The sequence below is a fragment of the Lethenteron reissneri genome, chromosome 23, assembly GCF_015708825.2.
Source record: "Lethenteron reissneri isolate LAM-NWPU_2019-01 chromosome 23, ASM1570882v1, whole genome shotgun sequence".
NCBI lineage: Eukaryota > Metazoa > Chordata > Hyperoartia > Petromyzontiformes > Petromyzontidae > Lethenteron > Lethenteron reissneri.
The window spans coordinates 7,789,989-7,812,566 of record NC_083801.1 but is presented as its reverse complement, the minus strand read 5'-3'; the positions used below and the strand labels follow the sequence as shown (position 1 = coordinate 7,812,566).

Genomic DNA, 22,578 nt, shown 5'->3' with positions numbered 1-22,578 from the left:
CACAACACGTGGTGTGTGTGGGGTGCACACAACACGTGGTGTGTGTGTGGGGTGCACTACAACACGTGGTGTGTGTGGGGTGCACACAACACGTGGTGTGTGTGTGGGGTGCACTACAACACGTGGTGTGTGTGGGGTGCACACAACACGTGGTGTGTGTGTGGGGTGCACTACAACACGTGGTGTGTGTGGGGTGCACACAACACGTGGTGTGTGTGTGGGGTGCACTACAACACGTGGTGTGTGTGGGGTGCACACAACACGTGGTGTGTGTGTGATGCTCTGCAATACTACACGTGGTGTGTGTGTGTGCTGCACAACACGTGGTGTGTGTGTGATGCTCTGCGCTACTACGCGTGGATGCGCGTGGAGCGAGGCCGGCACGCGCGTGGGGCTCCGCGCAGCGGGCGGGGGGCAAAGGGGATGCGAGCGGAGGGGGTTGTGCGAGAGGTCTGGGGTTCGTGCGGACATGGTGGTGGGAGAGAGAGAGTCGTGTGGGACGTGTGAATAAGAAGAAGAAGAAGGCGCATGCGCCACCTCCTCCCACCCAGTAAACAGGCGGAAACCAGCCCGGCTACAGTCCACGAGCCCACGTCGGGGCGGCACAACGCCGCCTCCAGCACCACCAGCACCACCACTCCCCTCCCCTTCCTCATCTTCATCCTGCCCTCCCCCTCCCCACACACACACACACGCAGAACCCTTCCTCGTAGTCGTAATCATCATCTCTCCCTTCCCTACCCCTTGTCTCCCCCCCACCACCACCACCTCTTACTTCACCAAACACCACCGCTAACATCGTCGTCGTCATCATCATCGTCGTCGTTGTCCACGCTGTTTGTTGTCCGTGCAGAGTCTCTCTCTCTCTCTCACTCTCCATCCGTGGCTGCTCGGCACAGCAGAGCTCCCCGTGCTCCAGTGCCGATCTGAGTCGAGGAGGAGGAGGGAGGAAGGGAGATGGCGCGTCCAGCGTTGCAAGCGCAGCTCAAGGTGGCCGAGAAGTTGAGCATCCTGAACGACCGCGGAGCGGGAATGCTGACCCGTCTCTACAACATCAAGAAGGCGAGTGCGCGTGTGTGTGTGTCTGTGTGTCTGTGTCACCGTGTGTGTGTGTGTGCGTGTCTGTGTGTCACTGTGTGTGTGTCACTGTGTGTGTGTGACTGTGTGTGTCTGTGTGTGTGTCACTGTGTGTGTGTGTCACCGTGTGTGTGTGTCTGTGTGCGTGTCTGTGTGTCACCGTGTGTGTGTCACTGTGTGTGTGTCACCGTATGTGTGTGTGTCACCGTGTGTGTGTGTCTGTGTGTGTGTGTCACTGTCGGTGCTCGCTAACAGCAATTGCCCCTACAGTCTGTTAAGGCTATACGGGGGATCTTTGTGTCACTGTGTGTGTGTGTGTGTGTCTGCGTGTGTGTGTGTCTGTGTGTGTGTCTGTGTGTCACCGTGTGTGTCTGTGTGTCACCATGTGTGTGTATATGTCTGTGTCACCGTGTGTGTGTCTTGTATGTCTGTGTCACCGTGTGTGTGTCTTGTGTGTCTGTGTCACCGTGTGTGTGTGTCACTGTGTGTGTCTGTGTCACCGTGTGTCTATGTCACCGTGTGTGTCTGTGTCACCGTGTGTCTGTGTCACCGCGTGTGTGTGTGGCTGTGTCACCGTGTGTGTGTCACTGTGTGTCTGTGTCACCACGTGTGTGTGTGTCACCACGTGTGTGTGTGTCTGTGTCACCGTGCGTATCACTGTGTGTGTGTCTGTGTCACCACGTGTGTGTCACTACGTGTGTGTGTGTGTCACCACGTGTGTGTGTGCTGTGGAGAGCTGGCCACCCGAGTTCGAATCCCGCTCACGGTCGACACCCGGTGACGATTAATCTGAACCGGTCCTGGGCCTCTCTCTAGGTCGACTCGGCCTCAAATGAGTACCCGGTGCGGTGTTGCAAACATCGCCACCGTGGGGAGACAAAGGCGGCCGGGCGTGGTGTTGGCCACCCACCCCCTCGTGCGCCGTTGCCGGCCTTCATAGGTGCCACTCGCTAACAGCACTTGCCCCAGCAGTCTGTTAAGGCTACACGGGTGATCTTTGCCTTTGTGGCCGTGCCGAATTCCCAGTGTTTTGAGCTTTCCATGTGGAGGCGTTATCAGGTCTCAGCGGCCACTATTAGTGGCGTCGACTTCACCACGGCGCTTGTGCCAGGCTAAGTGCTCCTTGACGCCACGTGAAGTGTGGACGGCTCACCGCCAGCAGGAGGAGGTCACTGGAGAGAGACCCCCAGGTTGCCGGTGGGTTGACCGAGATGATTGACCGACAGATGGGTTCACCGAGATGACCGAGATGACTGACCGACAGATGGGCTCACCGAGATGACCGAGATGACTGAGATGACCGAGATGACTGAGATGACTGACCCAGCAGATGGGCTCACCGAGATGACTGAGATGACTGAGATGACCGAGATGACCGAGATGACTGACCCGGCAGATGGGCTCACCGAGATGACTGAGATGACTGAGATGACCGAGATGACTGAGATGACTGACCCGGCAGATGGGCTCACCGAGATGACCGAGATGACTGAGATGACCGAGATGACTGAGATGACTGACCCGGCAGATGGGCTCACCGAGATGACCTGAGATGACTGAGATGACCGAGATGAGATGACTGACCGACAGATGGGCTCACCGAGATGACTGAGATGACTGAGATGACCGAGATGACTGACCGACAGATGGGCTCACCGATGACTGAGATGACTGAGATGACCGTAGATGGCTCACCGAGATGACTGAGATGACTGAGATGACTGAGATGACCGAGATAACCGAGATGACTGACCGACAGATGGGCTCACCGAGATGACTGAGATGACTGAGATGACCGAGATGACTGACCGACAGATGGGCTCACCAAGATGACTGAGATGACCGAGATGACCGAGATGACTGACCGACAGATGGGCTCACCAAGATGACTGAGATGACTGAGATGACTGAGATGACCGAGATGACTGACCGACAGATGGGCTCACCAAGATGACCGAGATGACTGAGATGACCAAGATGACCGAGATGACTGACCGACAGATGGGCTCACCGAGATGACCGAGATGACTGACCGATAGATGGGTTCACCGAGATGACTGACAGATGCGCCACTTGCGCTCCCCGCTGTGTTAACTGCGGTTGTATCCGCTCGGCGCTCCGCACGTTGTCGTTATTGGAGGGCCACTGCCCTCCCAACTGGTCCGGTCGCGTTCCTCGCGAGCCTCGTCCACAAAGACAAAGATGCTCCCACCCCAACCCATCACCCCGTACAGCACCTACGAAGGGCTCCGTCCACACGCACACGCGCGTACTCAAACACCGCAAGTGAAATTCACACACGAACGCAAAAAAAAACCAAACTCACGGCACTCTTAAAAACCATTCGCACGTTACTGCAAGCAAACACGCAAATCGTGGCTCGTGGCATGCACAGACGACCGCTGCATATCGACAACATCAGCAAGCCGTGCGTCAGCACCCTCCCTCCTCCCGGATGAAGGAATCCCCGAGCCGTTAGCTGTTAAATTCACACCATTCCGCACGTAAGATCTTTGCGAGGGTGTCACCTGCACACAAACAAGGTGGCATTGTACCAAATACCAAAAGCTGTCGATTGCTTTTACAGATACACTTTGTACGGTACACGGTTGTATTCTTACACCAGCACGTAGTTCGTGCATGCACATCCACGCATTAAGCAGTATGGAGTAAATCATCTCGTTGGGAAATTAGACAATGATTGTATACCGGTCTGCGTTATTTGATTGTCTAATTAGGTAAGAATATTAAGGCACATCTATTGTTGGTGATCAATGCCTCCATTCTTCACTGTAATTAAATACACCCCCCATTTAGCATTTAATAGATTGTTGGGGGTAAATGCGGTTCGCGAGCACCTATTAGGCCGGAACAGCACACGAGGGGGTGGGGTGGCCAGCATCACGCCAGGCCGCCTTTGTCTCTCCAACGCTGATGTTTACATACCGCACCAGGTACTGATTTAAGACTCGAGAAGACCTCCGGGAGATCGAGAACCAGTTCAGAAATTCGTCAGTGGTGTTGGCCGCGAGTGGGACTGGAACTCGGGTGGCCGGGTTCGTAGCGCTGTCCGATAACCTGACTACATATTCTTGGTTCTTTCGCTAAAGTCACGTAGAAGGGAAATAATAATATAAATATAAAACAATACAAATTCTCACGACGTTTCGACTGCAACACAAGCAATCATCATCATCATCATGATGACGTTTCGACTGCAACACAAGCAATCATCATCATCATGATGATTGCTTGTGTTGCAGTCGAAACGTCGTGCGAATTTTTATTGTTTTATATTTATATTATTTTATTATTTCCCTTCTACGTGACTTTACCGAAATAACCAAGAATATGAATCCCTGCAGTAACGAAAGATTTAAATCAAAATTTAACCTGACTACACTTTCAATCCCCACGGTATTCACTGCGAAACTAAGACTCACTGTGGATCGCATTCGTGAGACTACGGTCTTGGTAAAAAAAAAAATTGTGGTTAAAGGCATGCTTTATTTTTTAATATTTTATTTTCTGAAGAAATGGCTCATGGGCATGGACATGCTCGTTATTCATATCGTGCTCTAATCAACCCAGTAGTGCATCAGTGCGACTGAAAAGTGACAACCTACTGCCCTGTCATGTTCAAAGGCATGATGGATAGGAAAGAGGAATCAAATGTGGCCACAGTTTGGCTTTTGGCAGATATAGCTGAACGTTTCCCGGAACGTATCCACAGTATATTTATTGAGTGTTTTTTTTTATTCTGGCTGTCGTGTATTATGGCAAGTTACAGTTAGTTGTAATCATATGCAGTGCTTTCATCTTTAAATTAAAGCTTTGAAGTGTGTCGCGATTTTTGAAATTCTGCGTAATTTGTGTCATTTGTATTGCTAAGCCATGTAGGCTATGGGGCTTGCTGTGCATGCTGTTTTAGGTACGCTGCGGTAATCTGTAAATGCCTATTGTTAACCATGCTCCTGTAAGCATGTTCTAGAAAAACGCATCTTTTGGAATGTTCTGCTCGTAATTAAATGCTTGCAGTCGGTGGAATGTTTGATCTAGTAGCCCTTATTTTAATCACTTGAACATGACTTTTTCAAAGCTACTGTATAGACCAGTATTGATTTCGGCGTATTTCACATGACGTCTTACATCGGGTTTTTTTTTAATAGATGATGACTATACAATGCCTCTGGGTACTTGTATCAAATCTTTCTTCACAATATGCAACAGGGATTCCTTGACCACACAATGGGGTTTGCTCACTGCATCCTATAATTGAATTGCCATTTGACGCTTGGACATTTTTTTTTTAAATGCACAATGAAAACATACAGCAGCCTAGCGGTGAAGTGACCCACCCTGGCCGGAGGCGGCAACAAGTTGAGGAATGTGGACCAGTGGCTTCGCGGTGCCAGAACGCTCTCTGCGTTTCTCATAGAGACAGACACAGGGACAATGTTCATGCCCCATAGCTATGTGTGAGAAAGCTCAATGTCCGAGCACGTGCGCGTGATGCGGGGGATGCTTATCATCCCAAGGTGCTATTGGCCGTACGTGATTCCAAACAGAAGCCTGGCACTATACAAAGCTGGCTTTCTTGCAACATTCCAGCGGTTTTCACTTGGGGTCTCTCTGTGTTTGCCGTTTGTTTCTTGTTTTTTTTTTATCACGTCGAGGCCACTCTTGCCCATGTGAGCTCTGCCCAATACACCACAAATGTATGAAAGGAATAGATTACAAGTTGTCGTCGTGATAATGGGCAGCTGCCAGTGTGCATGGTTTGGCTGCGTGACAGGATTTAAGGCAATCTGTGTTTGCCTACTCAGGATATGTGTTCATATTGTTTTTTGCAGTTGGTATAATATGCATGTATATTTCAAATACGCAAGGGAGCATGTTTGGATATTTTAATTGCATTAAAACCATGCTTGTGTGGTGATTTAAAGATACGGGAGCCAGGATTTGCCTTGTATTTATTTAACCAATGATGCTTTAACATGTGCATGCCAGCAAACCCCGCTGTCGACTTGTTTATGGGCCAAGCATTAGCAAGGGAAAATTGTCCAGCAGTACGTTAGATGTTGCTTTACTGTACATGACACAGATTAGCGGATTATGTCTCCGTCACATATCTGTCTCTCCACAAAAATATACAAGTCTTTTTTTTCATACATAACCCATTTGCCCCACCGCCTTCTGAGAATGCATCATAATCGAGCAATTGAACTGCATTGATACAAGCAAGCCTGGATTTGCTGATGAAACTGAACGTCAAAACATGTCCAGTGTGCTTGTTCTGTACTGAATCGGTGCAGCTGGAATGGACAGGTATGTGAAGGATCCACATTGTCTGCTCGTCAATTGGGTTACTTATATTCTAGAGAGATGCTAATGACTATTTACTTGAACATGACATACCACTTATGGCTGTTTGCTTTTGGTACTGTATGCGTGTTAGTGGATTATTTATGTGTTAATACATATCCAGTAGAATAATTCAGTATGTTGTAATTCAAGTTGGAGGCTATTTATATTTGAGAAATCTCTTAACTATGACTGAACCGATGGTTTGATTATTGATATCAATTAAAATGCATTATTGAGCCCACACTGAAAGCTTCGAATCACGTGTGTATCAATTGATATTTCAAGAAATTATTGACTGCTGAATTGAATTGCAACCCTAAGTCAAACTATCAAATTGCAGGCAGGGAGGGGCATGTGAATCATTCCACCCTTACTACCACCCCTACTACTCCTCACTGAGCAGAGCAATGATTGTGGGTTATTGTTGTTTATAAAGGCATTACAAATTGTAAGTGATCAGGTAGAACTCAATCAAATTGAAAGTGGTTATAACATTTTCATGACTGCAGCATAGATGAGTTCAATCGAGCACGTGCAAAATGCATTAATACTGTTGAGAGCCATGGTGCTGTTATCGTTGTTACTCTATATGGATGTGTTTGTAACCCGTTAGAGTACTTGGGCATAATCGAGGGGAAATGTTCATTAGAAAAATGTAGGCCCTTGGGATAAATATGTTAATATATATATTTTTTAAACACTCTACGATGTGCCCGACTGTGGAATGTGGACTTACAGTTTACCTGCTCAGCTTACAACACTTGCTCCTGGAAATACAGCCATGGGCTTCGTTTCATGTTCATGCACGGATTGAAGAGCGTAAAGAATGATTGCTAAAGAACACGGAATGAGTGAGGACAGCCTCCTCCCCCACAGCAGACAACTAGAGTACAGCGAAACTCCAAAAATCCACGGTGATATGGGGATGGGTTTTCGCGTGTCCTGCAATTTGTGACAGAACATGGAAAAAGTATTATAACGGGGGTAATAAATTATGCATTTCGTTAATTATATGAGTTGTTAGCTGCGAAACTACAAATATGTTGTATGTTACAGGAGTTGCACGGCATGCGATGAAAAATGCGTGAAATTTGTTCCCACAGTGGTGTGATTTTCAAAGCATTTTGTGGTGGTACGTGCCTTGAAGTCCAAGCGAGAGAATGAGTGAAACATGGCTTTGTTCAAATCTCATTGTGGCTACACGTGATTCGAGTACCACCGTTTCACATTGACAGACATTCAGGCACGGAGGCAGAGAGACACAGATGGCAGAAAAGACAAAACATGGAGAGATGGGGAGAAAGGGAGCAACAAAAATTTGCACCTAAAAAGGAAAAAGTTTTCAATCGGTGTTTTATTTACTTCGTATGAAGACATTATAAAACGGAATATGGATTGTGGTATTACTGGATTGGAGAACCCTTAAGGTATTTCTATATCTGTGTGTGTCTCTGTGTGTCTCTCTCTGTATCTCCCTGTGTCTATCTCCATCTCTGTCTGTCTCTCGCATATTTTGTGAGTTTCGTCCCCGTAAATTCTGGAAGTTTCTGAAAACCATGGGGGGCATCGCAAGTTTTAGGATTTGTGGATTTTTGGAGGACAGAGATGTGGACCTCACTCTACATCACTTCGTCGATGTGTGCAATTGTGCAAGCCTATTTCCCATAAATAAATGTAACACAGTGCATCACCTACAAATATACAATTCAATATTGAATAGCTTCTTCATTTGGGAATTAACCGAAACTAAATGTACGGCACAAATGTATGAAAACGTGAATAAATTCGACCATCCTTTAACATGTTTACCAATGGAATGCCTGGCTGTTTAGGGCATATTAAGCTTGCTATTTTTAAAGGTAAGTCAGGGTGAGGAATTATTGAGAGCTCGAGATGAATAGAATTTGGTTTGTGTGGCTCTCGCGGTTGCTCGCTGAAGGATTTTCTCCCGAGGCATCTCTCCACTTCGGTTTTGTGAGTGGATTGTGGGCTATGAATTCTAAGCAGCTCGAAGACTATCTTTGACAGGTGACATTATCCAGGCTCAAACAATCTGTTCAACCTCCAGCTTCGTGGGTGCATGGCATGGGAATGTTGCATATCTGTAGGGAGACTTGATTTATGTTATTCAGTCACATTAACTGGTGTAATTGAAAATGATTTGACTTTTTGGTAATTGTAATTATAATTGATTGTACGTTTTACAGTAATTAATCAATTAATTTGACATTGCTGTAATTGTATTTCCAAATGTTATTGTAACTTAACCTCAAATTATTTCGGGTGTAGGCATGTTTTATTTGTTCGGTATTAAAAACATGAGAATCTGATCGAGTAATTGGCTGGATTGAGTAATAATTAGATTAATCGATAATTGAATTGCATCTCATCAGATCGATATTGCAGCCTGTCCCAATCGGATTGATTTGTTTAGGTCTTTTTACATATCTATTTTAAGTGGGGCTTGAGGGTCGGGCATATTACCTGCCATGAGTTTGTTGTCCTTCCACCCCGCACCTTCGATTAGCACCCGTTGGCTAGGTAGGGTGCGAAAGAAGTTCAACATAAATATATACATGACATGAATTTGAAACATGAACTCTGACGACAAACATAGAACAAATGCTGAAAGATATGCAAAGAAGCATTCAGAGATGCTTGCTTGGTATTGCACTTAGGGGAGGCCTAAATCCAGCAGTGGATAGTACTTGGCTGCGACTGCTGATGATTGATGATGATATTAGTCAATTACCTAACCGTCCATAATGTGTAATGCAGTGATGTCCTTGCGGCATCAGTCATCATGCTTCAGTGACAGAGTGTTCTGTTCAAATGTACCAGCACAAGACCGAGAGGCACTTTACACCTGCGTCACTTAGCTCCATCCATTTTCAACGTAATGTTAACACTGCTCTATTTTCATAAATTCAAACGTATTCATTGTATGGAACCGGGTGCCATGAATACAAATCGGCCATCATCAGTGTTTCACATTTTGCTCCGTACTGTATGTTGATAATGGTTCCACACAATGAGTTGGAAGGCAATGGTGTCACTCCCAAACTTCATAAATAATCTGAATAACGCTTTGCTGCAATGTCTGGCAAGCTCCTCATCCAAGCCTTCTTTCGAAGGTAATTTTGGACAAAATACCCTGTTCCCTTTATATGTCTTTTCCTGGAACTATATTTGTTCTCCAATGCCATTAAATCAATGCTGAGAAAAATGTATACTATAAATTATGAATGGGAGTTGGTGCAAAATACAGAACTCATAAGTAATGTATGTGTGTGCGATGCTTACTACGATAATTAATACTGTATGTTTAATCACCCTTCTGTCCTGGTTTTGCACAAATTAAGGTGGGCGATGTTCATATGTTATTTATGAAAGGCTTACTGAGCACCAATACTCTTTTTAGGAGGATCTTGCATTGCGATGTTTGATCCGTTTGTATTTGACGGGTGTTTTTTCATTGCTAATGATATATAGTATGTAAACTATTACAGTCATCGGAATGGACACAGTTTAATTAATATTTGGCACATTTTCTATGGCATTGATTATATTCTATTAAATTTTCACAGAAAATGGTAATACTTTTTAAGATAATGTTGCTCATGAACTTCACAGAGATAAATAGATTTTCATAATTCAAGTAAAAACATTATTGATATATTATATGGCAGAGTGCCCATTTGCCAGAGAACTACATTACAGTTTAGAGTAATTTTCCTAAATATAGAAATAAATGTCATTGGTAAAATCCATATCAAAATAGTTTTCCTAGACAAATCGTGGTTAGTGTTATAATAATGACTAGTATGGCATATTCCTTTAAATATTTTAACATGTTCATTAACATGTAGCAAGATTAACATAATGTATGCCAAAAGGAGGGACCAGAGCACTCTGCTTGCACTGCTTAAATCCGGAGTTATAATCTGAGCAGCCACATGTAATTAACCTGGGTTCCACAGTGCAGTGAATTGACATTGTCAGCCCGTGCCAAACAATGACTGCAAATAAAAATTTATTACGTAATTTTTTGTTTGCTTAATTTAGCAAAATAATTAAGTATTTTGCTTTAATTTCTAGTGACACATACCTGTATAGCAGGGCACATGGGAAAGTGCAGTGCCCCTTGAATGTATGTGGTCATTTGAAGAAATCAATTATTTTCTCCAATACAGGGTGATTAACTACACTGAGATTTCAGACTGTTGTCCAAGAGTTCCTAAGAGAAGCAAAATACTAAAATAGCAAATGGTATAAAGTTAGGGAAGACAATCACCAAACCACCGCTATAATGTAAATTTTGCAGGTCTTCTGAAGACCGATATACAGAGGGTGGACTATAGTGTTCTGCGAAATACAGTAGAACTCTTATAATATCATCTGTGCTACAACAATCCGCAAATCCTACAATTCGTGGCTCCCTCTCACGGTCCGTGGCAACTCCTGTAATCCTCAAAAGTGGAGATCCTGAATCTGCATTTCTGCCACGTATTTTTGGATATCTTTTAACAAAAAATCAGGTGTGTACCTCTGTTTTTGTCCCTGTGTTTGTGTTTCTAGGTCTCGATTTGTCTCTGCATCCCTGTTACTCTGTAGCCCGAGTTATGTCCTTGTGTCTCCCTTTCACTGTAGTTCTTAGCTAGCTTTGACATGCCAGAAAGCACTTATGACACCGAAATGTGTTTGAAGCTGTAGATTGTTAAATACCTTTTTGTAAGGTCTGTTGGCTAAAAAGATTGGCCTGTATTATCAATGTGTAAAACCTCAAATATTGTACTGCATTTAAACATATATTTTTTAATATGATGGAAAATAGTAAAAACATATATTTAATTTTAACTTTCGATTTAAAGCTTTCGTCACTGCAGGGATTCATCTTCTTGGTTCTTTCGGTAAAGTCAAGTAGAAGGGAAATAATACAAATAAATCATAATAAATTAATTCTCACGACGTTTCGGCCACAACGCAAGCAGCCATCCTCAGGTGAAGAACAGGTCTGTCAGACGCTGTCTTTCCGACAAGTCTGTCAGACGCTGTCTTTCCGACAGACCTGTTCTTCACCTGAGGACGGCTGCTTGCATTGTGGCCGAAACGTCGTGAGAATTATTTTATTATGTTTTATTTTTATTATTTTATTATTTCCCTTCTACGTGACTTTACCGAAAGAACCAAGAAGATAATTCTAGATTTGAAGCTTTCGTGACTGCAAGGATTCATATTCTTAGGTTTTTTTCGGTAAAGTCACGTAGGTAAAACATTAAAATTAATAAAAAATAAAAATCACTACAGATATTTTGCTGTGACGGTTTCACCTGAAGACGGAAGCTTGTGTTGCCTCCGAAACGTCGTGATTTTTATTTTTTATTTTTATTAATTTTAATGTTTTACCTACGTGACTTTACCGAAAAAAACCTAAGAACAAGAAGATCATTTTAACTTATTTCAGCCCTTTGTGAGGCCACTGCCGGAGGAAGGTCTATGCCATGTCAGCTGAAGAGGTTATTTTATCATACTTCACCATCATCGTCAATATAGGTTGGTAAAGCAGGGCACGTGACCTGATTAATGTAAGCCATCGCTGTAAATCAAACTAAAAGTCTCAGGGTTCATCATTATTCTATTTCTGTTGTTATTAATTCTGTGAATCATTGTGGAGTGGAGCCTGAAGGCTGTACAAAATAAAGTTTTTAAATGTATGCCAAAGAATGAATTAAGTGTCTCTGTCTTACAAGATAAAACTTTACTCTTGAAATACTTTATTTCTGCATATCATGGAACCGTCAGAATGCATTGCAATTGTATTGTTTTGTGACGATTACCTCCTGGCAATGGTCATGTCTGACTGCACACTTTCTAAAATTAATCCGGATTAAAAAATCCATGATAAAATTTTTATGTTAAATGCAGTCATTTAATTTACTGAATGTCAGTATTCAAAGTTAAGTAATGTTTGAGTTGATTTGCAAATAACGAAGCTATAATACCCACTTATGTCATGCTGTAAATATTTTATACACAAGTATAATACAAATCACGTCATACATTTCTCAAATACACATTATGTTTTACTATGTGTCTGCAAACTATTGCCAAACTATAGTCCTGTGAATGTACATTTCTTTGAAGTAAATTACTAAAACGTATAATTCTGTATTTAAATGCATCTCTAAATACAAATTTCATGCCTTGACATTTCCTAAATTCTGTATTTGTCTGCCGATGTATGTTCCCTCATCTCTGTCCTTCATCGCTACTGAATTATCACAGCCACCGGAGTAAGCTGGCTGTTTGTTCTGAACTCATGTCGGTATCATAAACCTAAAACAAGCCATTTGTGAAGAAAAATAACCCATGTAGTGTATTAGTATTCCTTTCATAACTCAGTGGTGTGGAACATAAAACAAGTTTTTCCCATATTTGCAGTCCAATTAGGAGAGTCTTGGTTGTGATCTAAAGGACAGTTTAGAACATTTCACATGAAGAATTGTGTGACAATTTGTTAGGATGCTTGTAATTTTCAAACACATTACTGGCAATAATTTACAATTGTGTAGTACTACTTATCCAGCGTATATCATATGCATACCATTTATGATTTATATATGTAAAATTATTGGTTATATTTATGTCATCACAGTGAAAAACTAATTTTTTTGGGCACAAAAAGTATAAAAGCTTTCAGTAAATAATGTTATATCTTTGGGTTAGATCGCATAAATATAAATGTCGTTAAACCCGCCACCACCCGACACAGCCAATTAGTTTAGTTTGTTACGTAAACAAAACGTGACAATTAGATACTAGTTCAGCACACTGTGTTGGAGAGTAAAACCCACAACATTTACAATTCGAATACGTGATGTAACCCAAAATCCTCTTATGGATAATATTGATCGCCAAAGCCTACTTGTATTTTTTTAAATCCCGTTTCATGAGAACATTATAAAAATATGCCAATATACCAAGGTTTTTTTTTCTTTAATATCAGAGGAGTGTAAATAAAATCCAATTTTAAGTTATGTTTACTTAAAACAGCCCTCTTTTGTTTACCAATTCATATTTATAGAGGCCCTCTGCGGTGAATCTCTTTGGAACAAAAACTAAATCGACCGTGAAATTGCAAAGCGTCAACTTGACCTACGGTGAATATCGGAGGCTTGTTGTCGCACACAAGGCCACAAATAGGAGCCCGCAAACCTTTTCACACCTGGGGTGCCAACACTCTTTTTCCTAGTGACCTAAAGCCGTGCACGGCCTATGACCTTTACATCAGACCCTTTTAAAGAAGAGTCCCCTGTTTCTTTATCCAATCTTGTCTCACCGACTTAAGTAGAAACCAATGTTAGGACAAGCAATGTGTGTTTATCCTGGAGCGCATAAGTATTTTACTTGAGTTGTATAATCGTCTATAGTAGTCTGGAGAACCATATTTTCTGACGTAATAAAATACACATTTATACAAAGACTGCCTACTTATATCAACCTAATAAATATATTTTCTTTGCCCGATAGCAACAAAGTCACATTTTGACTGAATGCCCTTGCTTCAAACAGCACTTGACCCGACCATTTAATCCCACCACAGATAATATCCACACACGTTGACACAGGATATAATTGTGTAGCATAAATACCCTGCTCGAATGTCTGCCTCTATCTTCCTTATACTTTACGAGCTTTACTACCCGGCTTCACCCGGGACTTAGATTCACGACGCCCGGCCACCTATGTCTCCCCACTGGCGATGTTCACACACCACACCAGTTACTCGTTTGAGGCTGAGTCGACCTAGGGGAGGCCCAGGACCGGTTCAAATAATCGTCACCGGTGGTGGCCGTGAGCGGAAATCGAACTCGGGTCGCCGGGTTCGTAGCGCAGCGCGCGAACCACTACACTACCGCTCCCCCCCCACACACACAGGGTGCGTACGGCAGTAAACGACTGAAATAATAAAGCAATGCTGCGCGAAGAACGCCTTAGACCTGCAACACATTTGTATTTCACTTTGCCCGCGATCAGCAGGCACACTGCGTTACGCTTCCCGCATGCGGGTGACATGACAGATGTGACGTCACAGCTCACTTGCCGTGCAAAATATATCCATTATTGCGCCCCGCCTCCAAAAAAATTATAAAGTTTATTTTTTATAATTTGTGCATGGTGTACAATCTGGAAAGTACCCACATGGCAAATTTCAAGTTTGTTGCATGTCGGGAAGTACGAGAAACATTTTGAACAGACACACATAATTAGAGGTCAGGCCACTGAGCTAGCATCGCTGTGATCCTGGATTGGAATCCTAGAAGCTTTTATCCCCTCATTTAACCGGAGTTCTCATTTAGCAAGTTGGTGGTCTCTGCTTGGCCACCAATGACTAGGTAAAAAAAGTTACATTAAATTGGGATTTTAAAAAAGGCTATATTCCTGCTCTGAGACAAAAATAATGCTTCATTATCAAGCCTTGAACATGTTTTCACGAGCAGTATGGGTTGAAAGATGCTGCTGCACGCTGTGGATAGTAGGTCACTTGAAGATATGTGAACCATTCCCAAGCATGGGATGATGAGTTATAAATGTTTTATTTATTTATTGCCGTAATAATTATTACACAATTTGAGAAAAAAAGACAAACACATAGGCGTAATGTTTGTATTATCAGTATTTACATTCATTTGACTCCTGGAACCAACTCCACTGCAGCCAGAAGGGCATAGTTCGTCTTCACCACGGGAACGTGAGCTTGCCACCAATGGTTCTGGGTGACTTACGGAAATCAAACTGTCCTGTCCTTATTGAAAGAGGGATATTCATTGCCTATGTGACTTTATAATGTGTCCGGTATTGTGGCTGTGTATGTGCATTATAACATGAACCCCACTAAGTGCAGTGCCTCTTGGCAGGTATTGATGCACCATGATGTAGACCTTTGGCATTTTCCTCTGAAAAATCTATCTCGACCAATTTTTGGTGGGTGAAGATTATCACTGATTATTTATTTAAACACTAAAATCGACATTGAGGCAGAACATTGCAATGTAGGTAAAACACGTTCCGTAAAAAAATCATTGCTGAACTGATCTGCCCCCTTTTCTCTCTGACCACCCGACCTGGGAATCAATCCCACGTGACATTTCAAAGCTCTGGGCCATTTGCTCAACATGCCATCAATATTGGTCTCATGATGTAATAGATTAAGTGAAGGCAGATGTAGAAATGATAATTCCCCTCCCTTTCATCTTTGGTAGAGAACAGCTGTGGTTAATCTGTTATGGAAATCAACCCGAAGGTAACGCTTGTAAACTGAAACAGAACAAGTGTTGGAATTTTACCTTTTCCAGATTATTGGAGGGCATGTTTTTGGAGTTTTATATTTAATAAACCCAAGTTATTATAATGCACCCCTTTAATCTTTTTTTTTGTTCGTCATATACGGTCATTTACGGTCATTTTTAGAGCCTGTTTTCAACCAAGAGTCCACACCGTGTTTTGTATCAATGTTATATTTTTCATAACCTGGACATGTCAGCACGAGCGAATATTCAGAAATGTAATTTTACTTGTGCATAACCCATATAACATTACGCATGCTCACCCCAATGAAGCAGAAGCGGGTATATAGTAATACAAAACTATATACAGTACATATACACATTACGTAATGCTAATGATATTTTCATCAAATATATATTGTAAAATCACTGAATAAAAAAAAAGCTTAACGTAAGCTGCATTATTTGACGGAATTTTCATCACCACTCGCTGATGAAGTGACCATCAGGGCTCTGCGATGAGCACAGGGCCCACTGCTTAATGGATGTGATAAGTGCATCGGCAGCAATCCCCACAGCTCCATGAGTGCCATCTGACCATGCTGTAGCAAAGGGGCCCCTCTGGGTGAGAAGAGGAATCGGGGGACCTGTCTCCCTCGCACATTATTTCCCTCTCGAACACTTATGCTGACCAATAGTGCGAGTGATGTTGTCGAGCATCATCATTGGTCATTTTCAGTCAACTGCTGGGTTAGGAATTCCCGTCGCTGATGCCCTGCACCCATAACCTAGGGTACTCTTCTTGCATTTGCCCTCGTTTAATTGTCCCATGTCTTACGCGTGTGTATTCCTTCTTTGGGCTACCTTTTATAATCCAATTTTTCCATGCCTTCAAGCAACATGTCCGAATGGAATCTCACAAGTGTGGTGCTGAATATAGCATGCGGATTACAAATATGCAGGGTGTTATGATACGAACATGCACGCATATTTGAAGATGTCCGAGTTTTTTTTATTCTTAAATTTCGTTGCTATTCTGTATTATTAAACTCAATTAAGTTTCATTTTGATACAAACTGATAGGTTGGGTATTTAATTAGCCGAAAGCTAGCAAGTTTATATGTGCTGATCCACAAATATACACCATAATACAATACTATTTCAATATATTGTTATGATTATTATGGTATTACTAACCTTTTTACACCGTACCTTAACAACTATATTCTTAATTAAGCTAGGATTTACAGTCATGGTTATGTCAGTGCATTATGTGTAGCGTACCTTTTGTGTCTAAGTGTACCAGTATAACTGAATAGCCATGTCAGAAGGCAACAGGTAAAGTAGGTTTAGCAAGTCTGTCATTCATAGGCAATACGGTAGCAAAAATGACACATCAGAAACTCTGACTGCATTAAGAGATAATGACGTATGTATATTTTTTAAACAATTGTTTCATGTGCGAGCTGATGAATTTAAATGCGTGTTACGTTTGTCTCGCCTCCCGTTTACGGCATGCAGGCCTGTGGTGACCCAAAGGCAAAGCCTACCTACCTGCTCGACAAGAACCTGGAATCGGCCATCAAGCACATCGTCCGCAAGTTTCCCAGCGTGGACACGCGCAGCGGCACAGTAAGTTCGTTCCTTCTACCGTGCACACAATCCCTCTCGTGATGCTGCGACACACGTGAAAATTGACGTTTTCTTCAGCCTGTATGTATGTACGTTGAACTTCTTTCGCGCCGTATGTAGTCAGCGGTGTGGGGGAAGGACAACGGCCTGCTTGCTTGGCTGCACTCTGTATGTTCGCACGGTAGAGGATTATGGTTAAAACGACAACAGTTTAGGGTAAATGTGTGGATGGTGGTTTGTGCCACGTTTAGCAGAGTGTATTTCTTTAGACTGACATCGTATAATATTGCTATGACACAGTCACCTCTCGATTATCCAGGGTGGTGGCGTTAAGGGGGGGGGGCCCGGAAAAACAAAAACACACAAAATGTATGTCAATTAGTCTATAGAAACGTATTGTTTACCTACTTATAATGGGGGAAAACATGGAGCATGCGTCATCTGTTGTTGTTTGTGAAAGTAATCGGTTTACTTACCGGCCTGCAATAAATGAGGAGCAGACAATAATAATAATAAAATCAGCACATGGAAAAATACATATTTATACACAACTGCAATTAATTGGCAGCGTAGCTAATCCTCTCATTGATAATTGTGTAGTACTAACACAGACTATGAAAACCCTAGACCTTTATTGCCTTAAACAATGATACATTTTAGCTAAATGGGGAAAAATGCATCTTGTGTTCTTGACATGTTTGCACACACGTGAAACCATGGGTGGCACGTCCATATTAAAAATGGGAGGCTAACTTCTTGGTTCTTTCGGTAAAGTCACGTAGAAGGGAAGTAATAAAATAATAAAAATAAAACATAATATAATAAAATAATTCTCACGACGTTTCAGGTCTTCACCTGAAGACGGCTGCTTGCGTTGTAGCCGAAACGTCGTGAGAATTATTTTATTATGTTTTATTTTTTTTATTTTATTACTTCCCTTCTACGTGACTTTACCGAAAGAACCAAGAAGATGAATCCCTGCAGTCACGAAAGCTTTAAATCGAAATGCGAGGCTAACTGTTCTGTTTTTGCATATGGCGGCAATATGTTCGGGAGCTAAATGCCAATATCGAGGTCTGCTAGCCATGAAGGAGCTTTCAGGAGAGAGTTCAGGAGGTTAACTGATGCCACACCATGGGGAAGTGAGGAGAGAAGGTTACGGTGGGCGGACAGGAAGTGTTTTTGGAAACTTGAAATAAAAAAAAAGTGTCCGTTTTAATCATGGAGATTCTCTTCGCTGAGGTAGCAAGACACAAGGCTGGACAGTTTCCCACCTTAGTTGACGTCTTAAACAGCTCAAAACAAATGTCAAGCTACAATTAGCACTCACTATTTAGTATGTATTGTTATATTACGGTAATATATTACAATATATATTAGTGATTTGCGCACCTTTCCTATACTTTGCATTCCTAACTTGTTTTTGTATTGTTTGTTGTAACATTCTGACCCGCCCCTCATGGACATCTGTGAAAAAGAGTTTTACAGCTCATAGGATTCCTCCAGTTTAAATTAATATTCTGATTCTGAAATAAGGTTGGTCTTTACCTGTAAATAACCTTAACTTGTTGCTATAGGCCGTGGTTTGCCTCGTGATCCTACCCCCTCAGCTACAGTGTCTACAACTGAGCAATATTTTTTTTACTTAAACTCAAATACTTTGCACTCTAAAATGTGCTACTCTGCATGGCTTTATATTTACAATAAATAGAAGTTATATTCATATATAACACCTCAAAACATTCATCAGTAACCTTGTTATTTCCTACGTGGGTGATTCTTGTGAGGGAGGGTGAAGGCCAATTCTATTGTTCAGTTTCCCACGTGGGCAGACTTTATCCTCCCTACACTCACTGTGGCACCACCTGTGGGAAACTAAACTTGTTGTGTTTAGTTTGTTGTCCTTCCCCCGCACATTCGATTATCACGGTTGGCTACGTACGGCGCAAACTAAATTATAAAAAAAATACATGTGCAAAAACACAGTTCTACAAACAAGTGGATTATTTAGATTTTAAGCTTTCGTGACTGCAGGGATTCATATTCTTGGTTCTTTCGGTAAAGTCACGTAGAAGGGAAACAATAAAATTATAAAAATATAAAACAATAAAATTCTCACGACGTTTCGACTGCAACACAAGCAATCATCATCAGGTGTGGAAAAACACAGCAAGAACCAAGAATATAAGTGGATTATTCATAACAAATACACGTAAAAACAGCATCACTCTCGGGCTATTACAAGGGAATTTGAGTTTGGCAGCCAGCATATGGACACAGGATGTATGGCCATACAGTGTGTACTCATTGGTTCTTTCGGTACAGTGTGTAGTCATAAAACAATTGAACAATGTAAACTAAAGCAGACACAGATGTAGTTATGACTCAGGCTGACAAAATGGGAACTTGGCTGAGCAATGGCAATGCCCATCCCATCTTGTGCTGGGCAAAGTATCAAGAACGTTTCGTCTTCGCTCGCATGGAAAAATGTGTACAGGGTGTTTGTAAAGGTGTAGTGAATCGCTGAAGCATTACATTTAGGCAGACGTTTGAACTGTGTGGCTCTGCTTTGACATTTGCCTTGGGAATATCTGTATTGCTGCTGAAGAAATGCAACGTGCCATTAGACAATACTGCAGTGTGCGTGTAGGCGTCCGTGTGTTATGTGTGGTGAGCGGTGGCGTAGCGGTTAACGCTACGCTGTGCTATGAACCTGGCGACCCGAGGTCAATTCCCGCTCACGACCTACACCAGTGACGATTATCTGAACTTGTCCTGGGCTTCCCCTCGGTCGACTCATTCTCAAACGAGTACCTGGTGCGGTGTGTAAAAACATCGCCACTGGGGAGACAAAGGCGGTCGGGCGTGGTGCTGGCCACCCACGCCCTCGTGTGCCGTGCCGGCCTTCAGAGGTGCTCGCTAACAGCACTTGCCCCGACAGCCTGTCAAGGCTATACGTGGAATCTTTGTCTTTGTTATGTGTGGTATGTTAAATATGCAGGGTCATCTGACCCAAACCTATTCGAGAAATGATATTTAATGTATGGTAACGGTGATTGGTGAATCTCAAACTCTAGCCAATGGGTGGGATACCTAGCATAGTCATTATGCGATGTGCATATACAATTATGCTTTGCAATGCATTGTACAAGCGATATGCATTGCAATGAGAGAAAAGGAAAATGCAAACAGTTTGAATACGTTTCAAATTTACATGTACTTGCATGCATATTAAAATGGACATTTTAATTTGAATGCAAGTAGATACTTTTTTACATTGTGTACATTGTGATTATGTAAGTAACCAAACATAATCATTATCAGCATCGGCAGCCACTGTTTATCCACTACTGGATGAAGGCCTTTATGCCGTTGCCATCCCTCGCGACACTGCAGTGCCACGATTCATCTCACTCGTGCCCATGAACTGATCTCATTGCTCCAACTCCATATTGTCATTTTACACATTCATTACCACTCTGTCTTCATTCAGCTATGCAGCATATTTCATGTTTTTATGGCATTGCACCTACCTGCAGATTTGGATAAACGTCACATTTGTCATATCCATTGTATCTCTTATTTGCTCAGAGAGAGCATTTGCATGTGACATTTTGCGTGGGATGAGATATAAATTTTACTAAACCCAATCATAGGCTCTTTTTCTAAGTTATATCAAAATACACCGTTATATGATTATCCCTAGTCATTGGCTCGATGCATCATATCACTGTCCTGGAATCGACTGACAGCTTAAGTTGAAATTAAACTTTACAGCTGTCACGAGCATGTCATGGAAGAATTCATATTTTGTAAGTGTCTGAATGCAGCATCGGCCCATGTTGGCACTATTTTTCTCTCAAGGGAGTAGCACCCAGCTCAGCTGCCCTCTGTGCTCCTACTTTCTGAATGCCATGCCCTCCACAGCAATGTCTTTGAAAAGCTAGCTGGCAATAGCTGGGGCTGTGATGCTCGGCATCTTTGTACAGCGGCCTCGGCCTTGGTTTACTCTGCGGCTAAATACTGCCTGCCCGCCTGGGAGATGAGTTCATGCATGAAGCCCTGCTGCTGTGGCCCTCGACGGTCGAGCCTTCTGGATTCGCACTCCCTTTGCCCCGAGTGGTCGACGGCGATGAACAACCGCATGAGAACTTCACACGGGTTGCTTGCGGATAGCTCGTGCATGCATTGAGACTCGAGGACACTCCACTGCAGATGTGGTGAACAACTTCACACAATGGGACATCTCGTAAACACCTATCCACTGGAACTCATTCCTGGGAAACCTCTCTGAATATCACATTGCATCTCCTGAAGCTCTTGACCAGAAGCCTAAATGTAAAATCATACTGTAAAATGTTGCTATTCTTCCATCTTCATTAATGCTTCGTCTTCTCTGTTACTCACTGGCCACCTGTTGTAACATGCTCTCTCAGCCACTCTTTCTCATGCTTCACCTTGTTCTTTTCCCTGTGCCCTTCTCATACGGTGGATTTGTGACACACTCCCTATGGAACAACGTCTATCCTGTGCTTGTCATTTTTGCCAAATTAAAGAAAATGACTAAAACTACATCTTTAACGTCATACTGCAATTTAGGTTTAGGCCTAATAAGGACTGGGCCAAATTAGTGTTGTAAGACCCTCCACCACCCGACATAGCCGAAGAAATCAAATTGCCACGTGGTGTGCAAGCGGCAGTGAATTTTGATGCTTGAAATAGTTGAGCTTGGCAAGTTGTATTATGCAAATACGGGGATGGTTCATATGTTTTCACAATGTCAATGATAATGGTAGGGGTCCTTTAAGATTGTCAAGGGGTTCATGTTTGCAATCCATTCTAGCTGAACCACGACCTTAAGACTAGTTTCATGTTAAGTTCCTTGGAGTTTTGTGAGTTGCGCCACATGCAGACAATATTCTGTGAAAATAAATTAATTGCAGCGAGGGTTTTCTTCCTGGAAATGTGTGCAATGTTTTGTTGCTTTGCCGAGTCTGCATTAGTCACCTGGGTTAGGAAATTCTTGACTTTTATTAATGTGTTTATTTAAATTAGCTACTTTAATACAGTATTCACACCGCATGGACTTGATATTAACATCCGATTTTTTAAAATAATCTAGATATAAAACTTCACATTAAGCATGCAAATATCACATCTTATTAATCCTTATTCTGATTAAACAATGGCAAGACATTTAATCAGCAGTGGCTTA

The 22,578-nt window shown here is 42.5% G+C and overlaps 1 protein-coding gene across 1 annotated transcript in view; it reads left to right on the top strand.

Moving 5' to 3' along the window:
* Positions 1-582: 582 nt before the first annotated feature.
* The window catches only part of NCKAP1 (NCK associated protein 1), a 124,633-nt gene continuing 102,637 nt past the window's right edge, over positions 583-22,578 (top strand). Inside the window, exons 1-2 of the mRNA XM_061557018.1 lie at positions 583-1,062; positions 17,253-17,363. Coding sequence (XP_061413002.1) covers positions 958-1,062; positions 17,253-17,363 — 216 coding nt within the window. The 5' untranslated portion in view covers positions 583-957. The remainder of the gene's footprint in view (positions 1,063-17,252; positions 17,364-22,578) is intronic.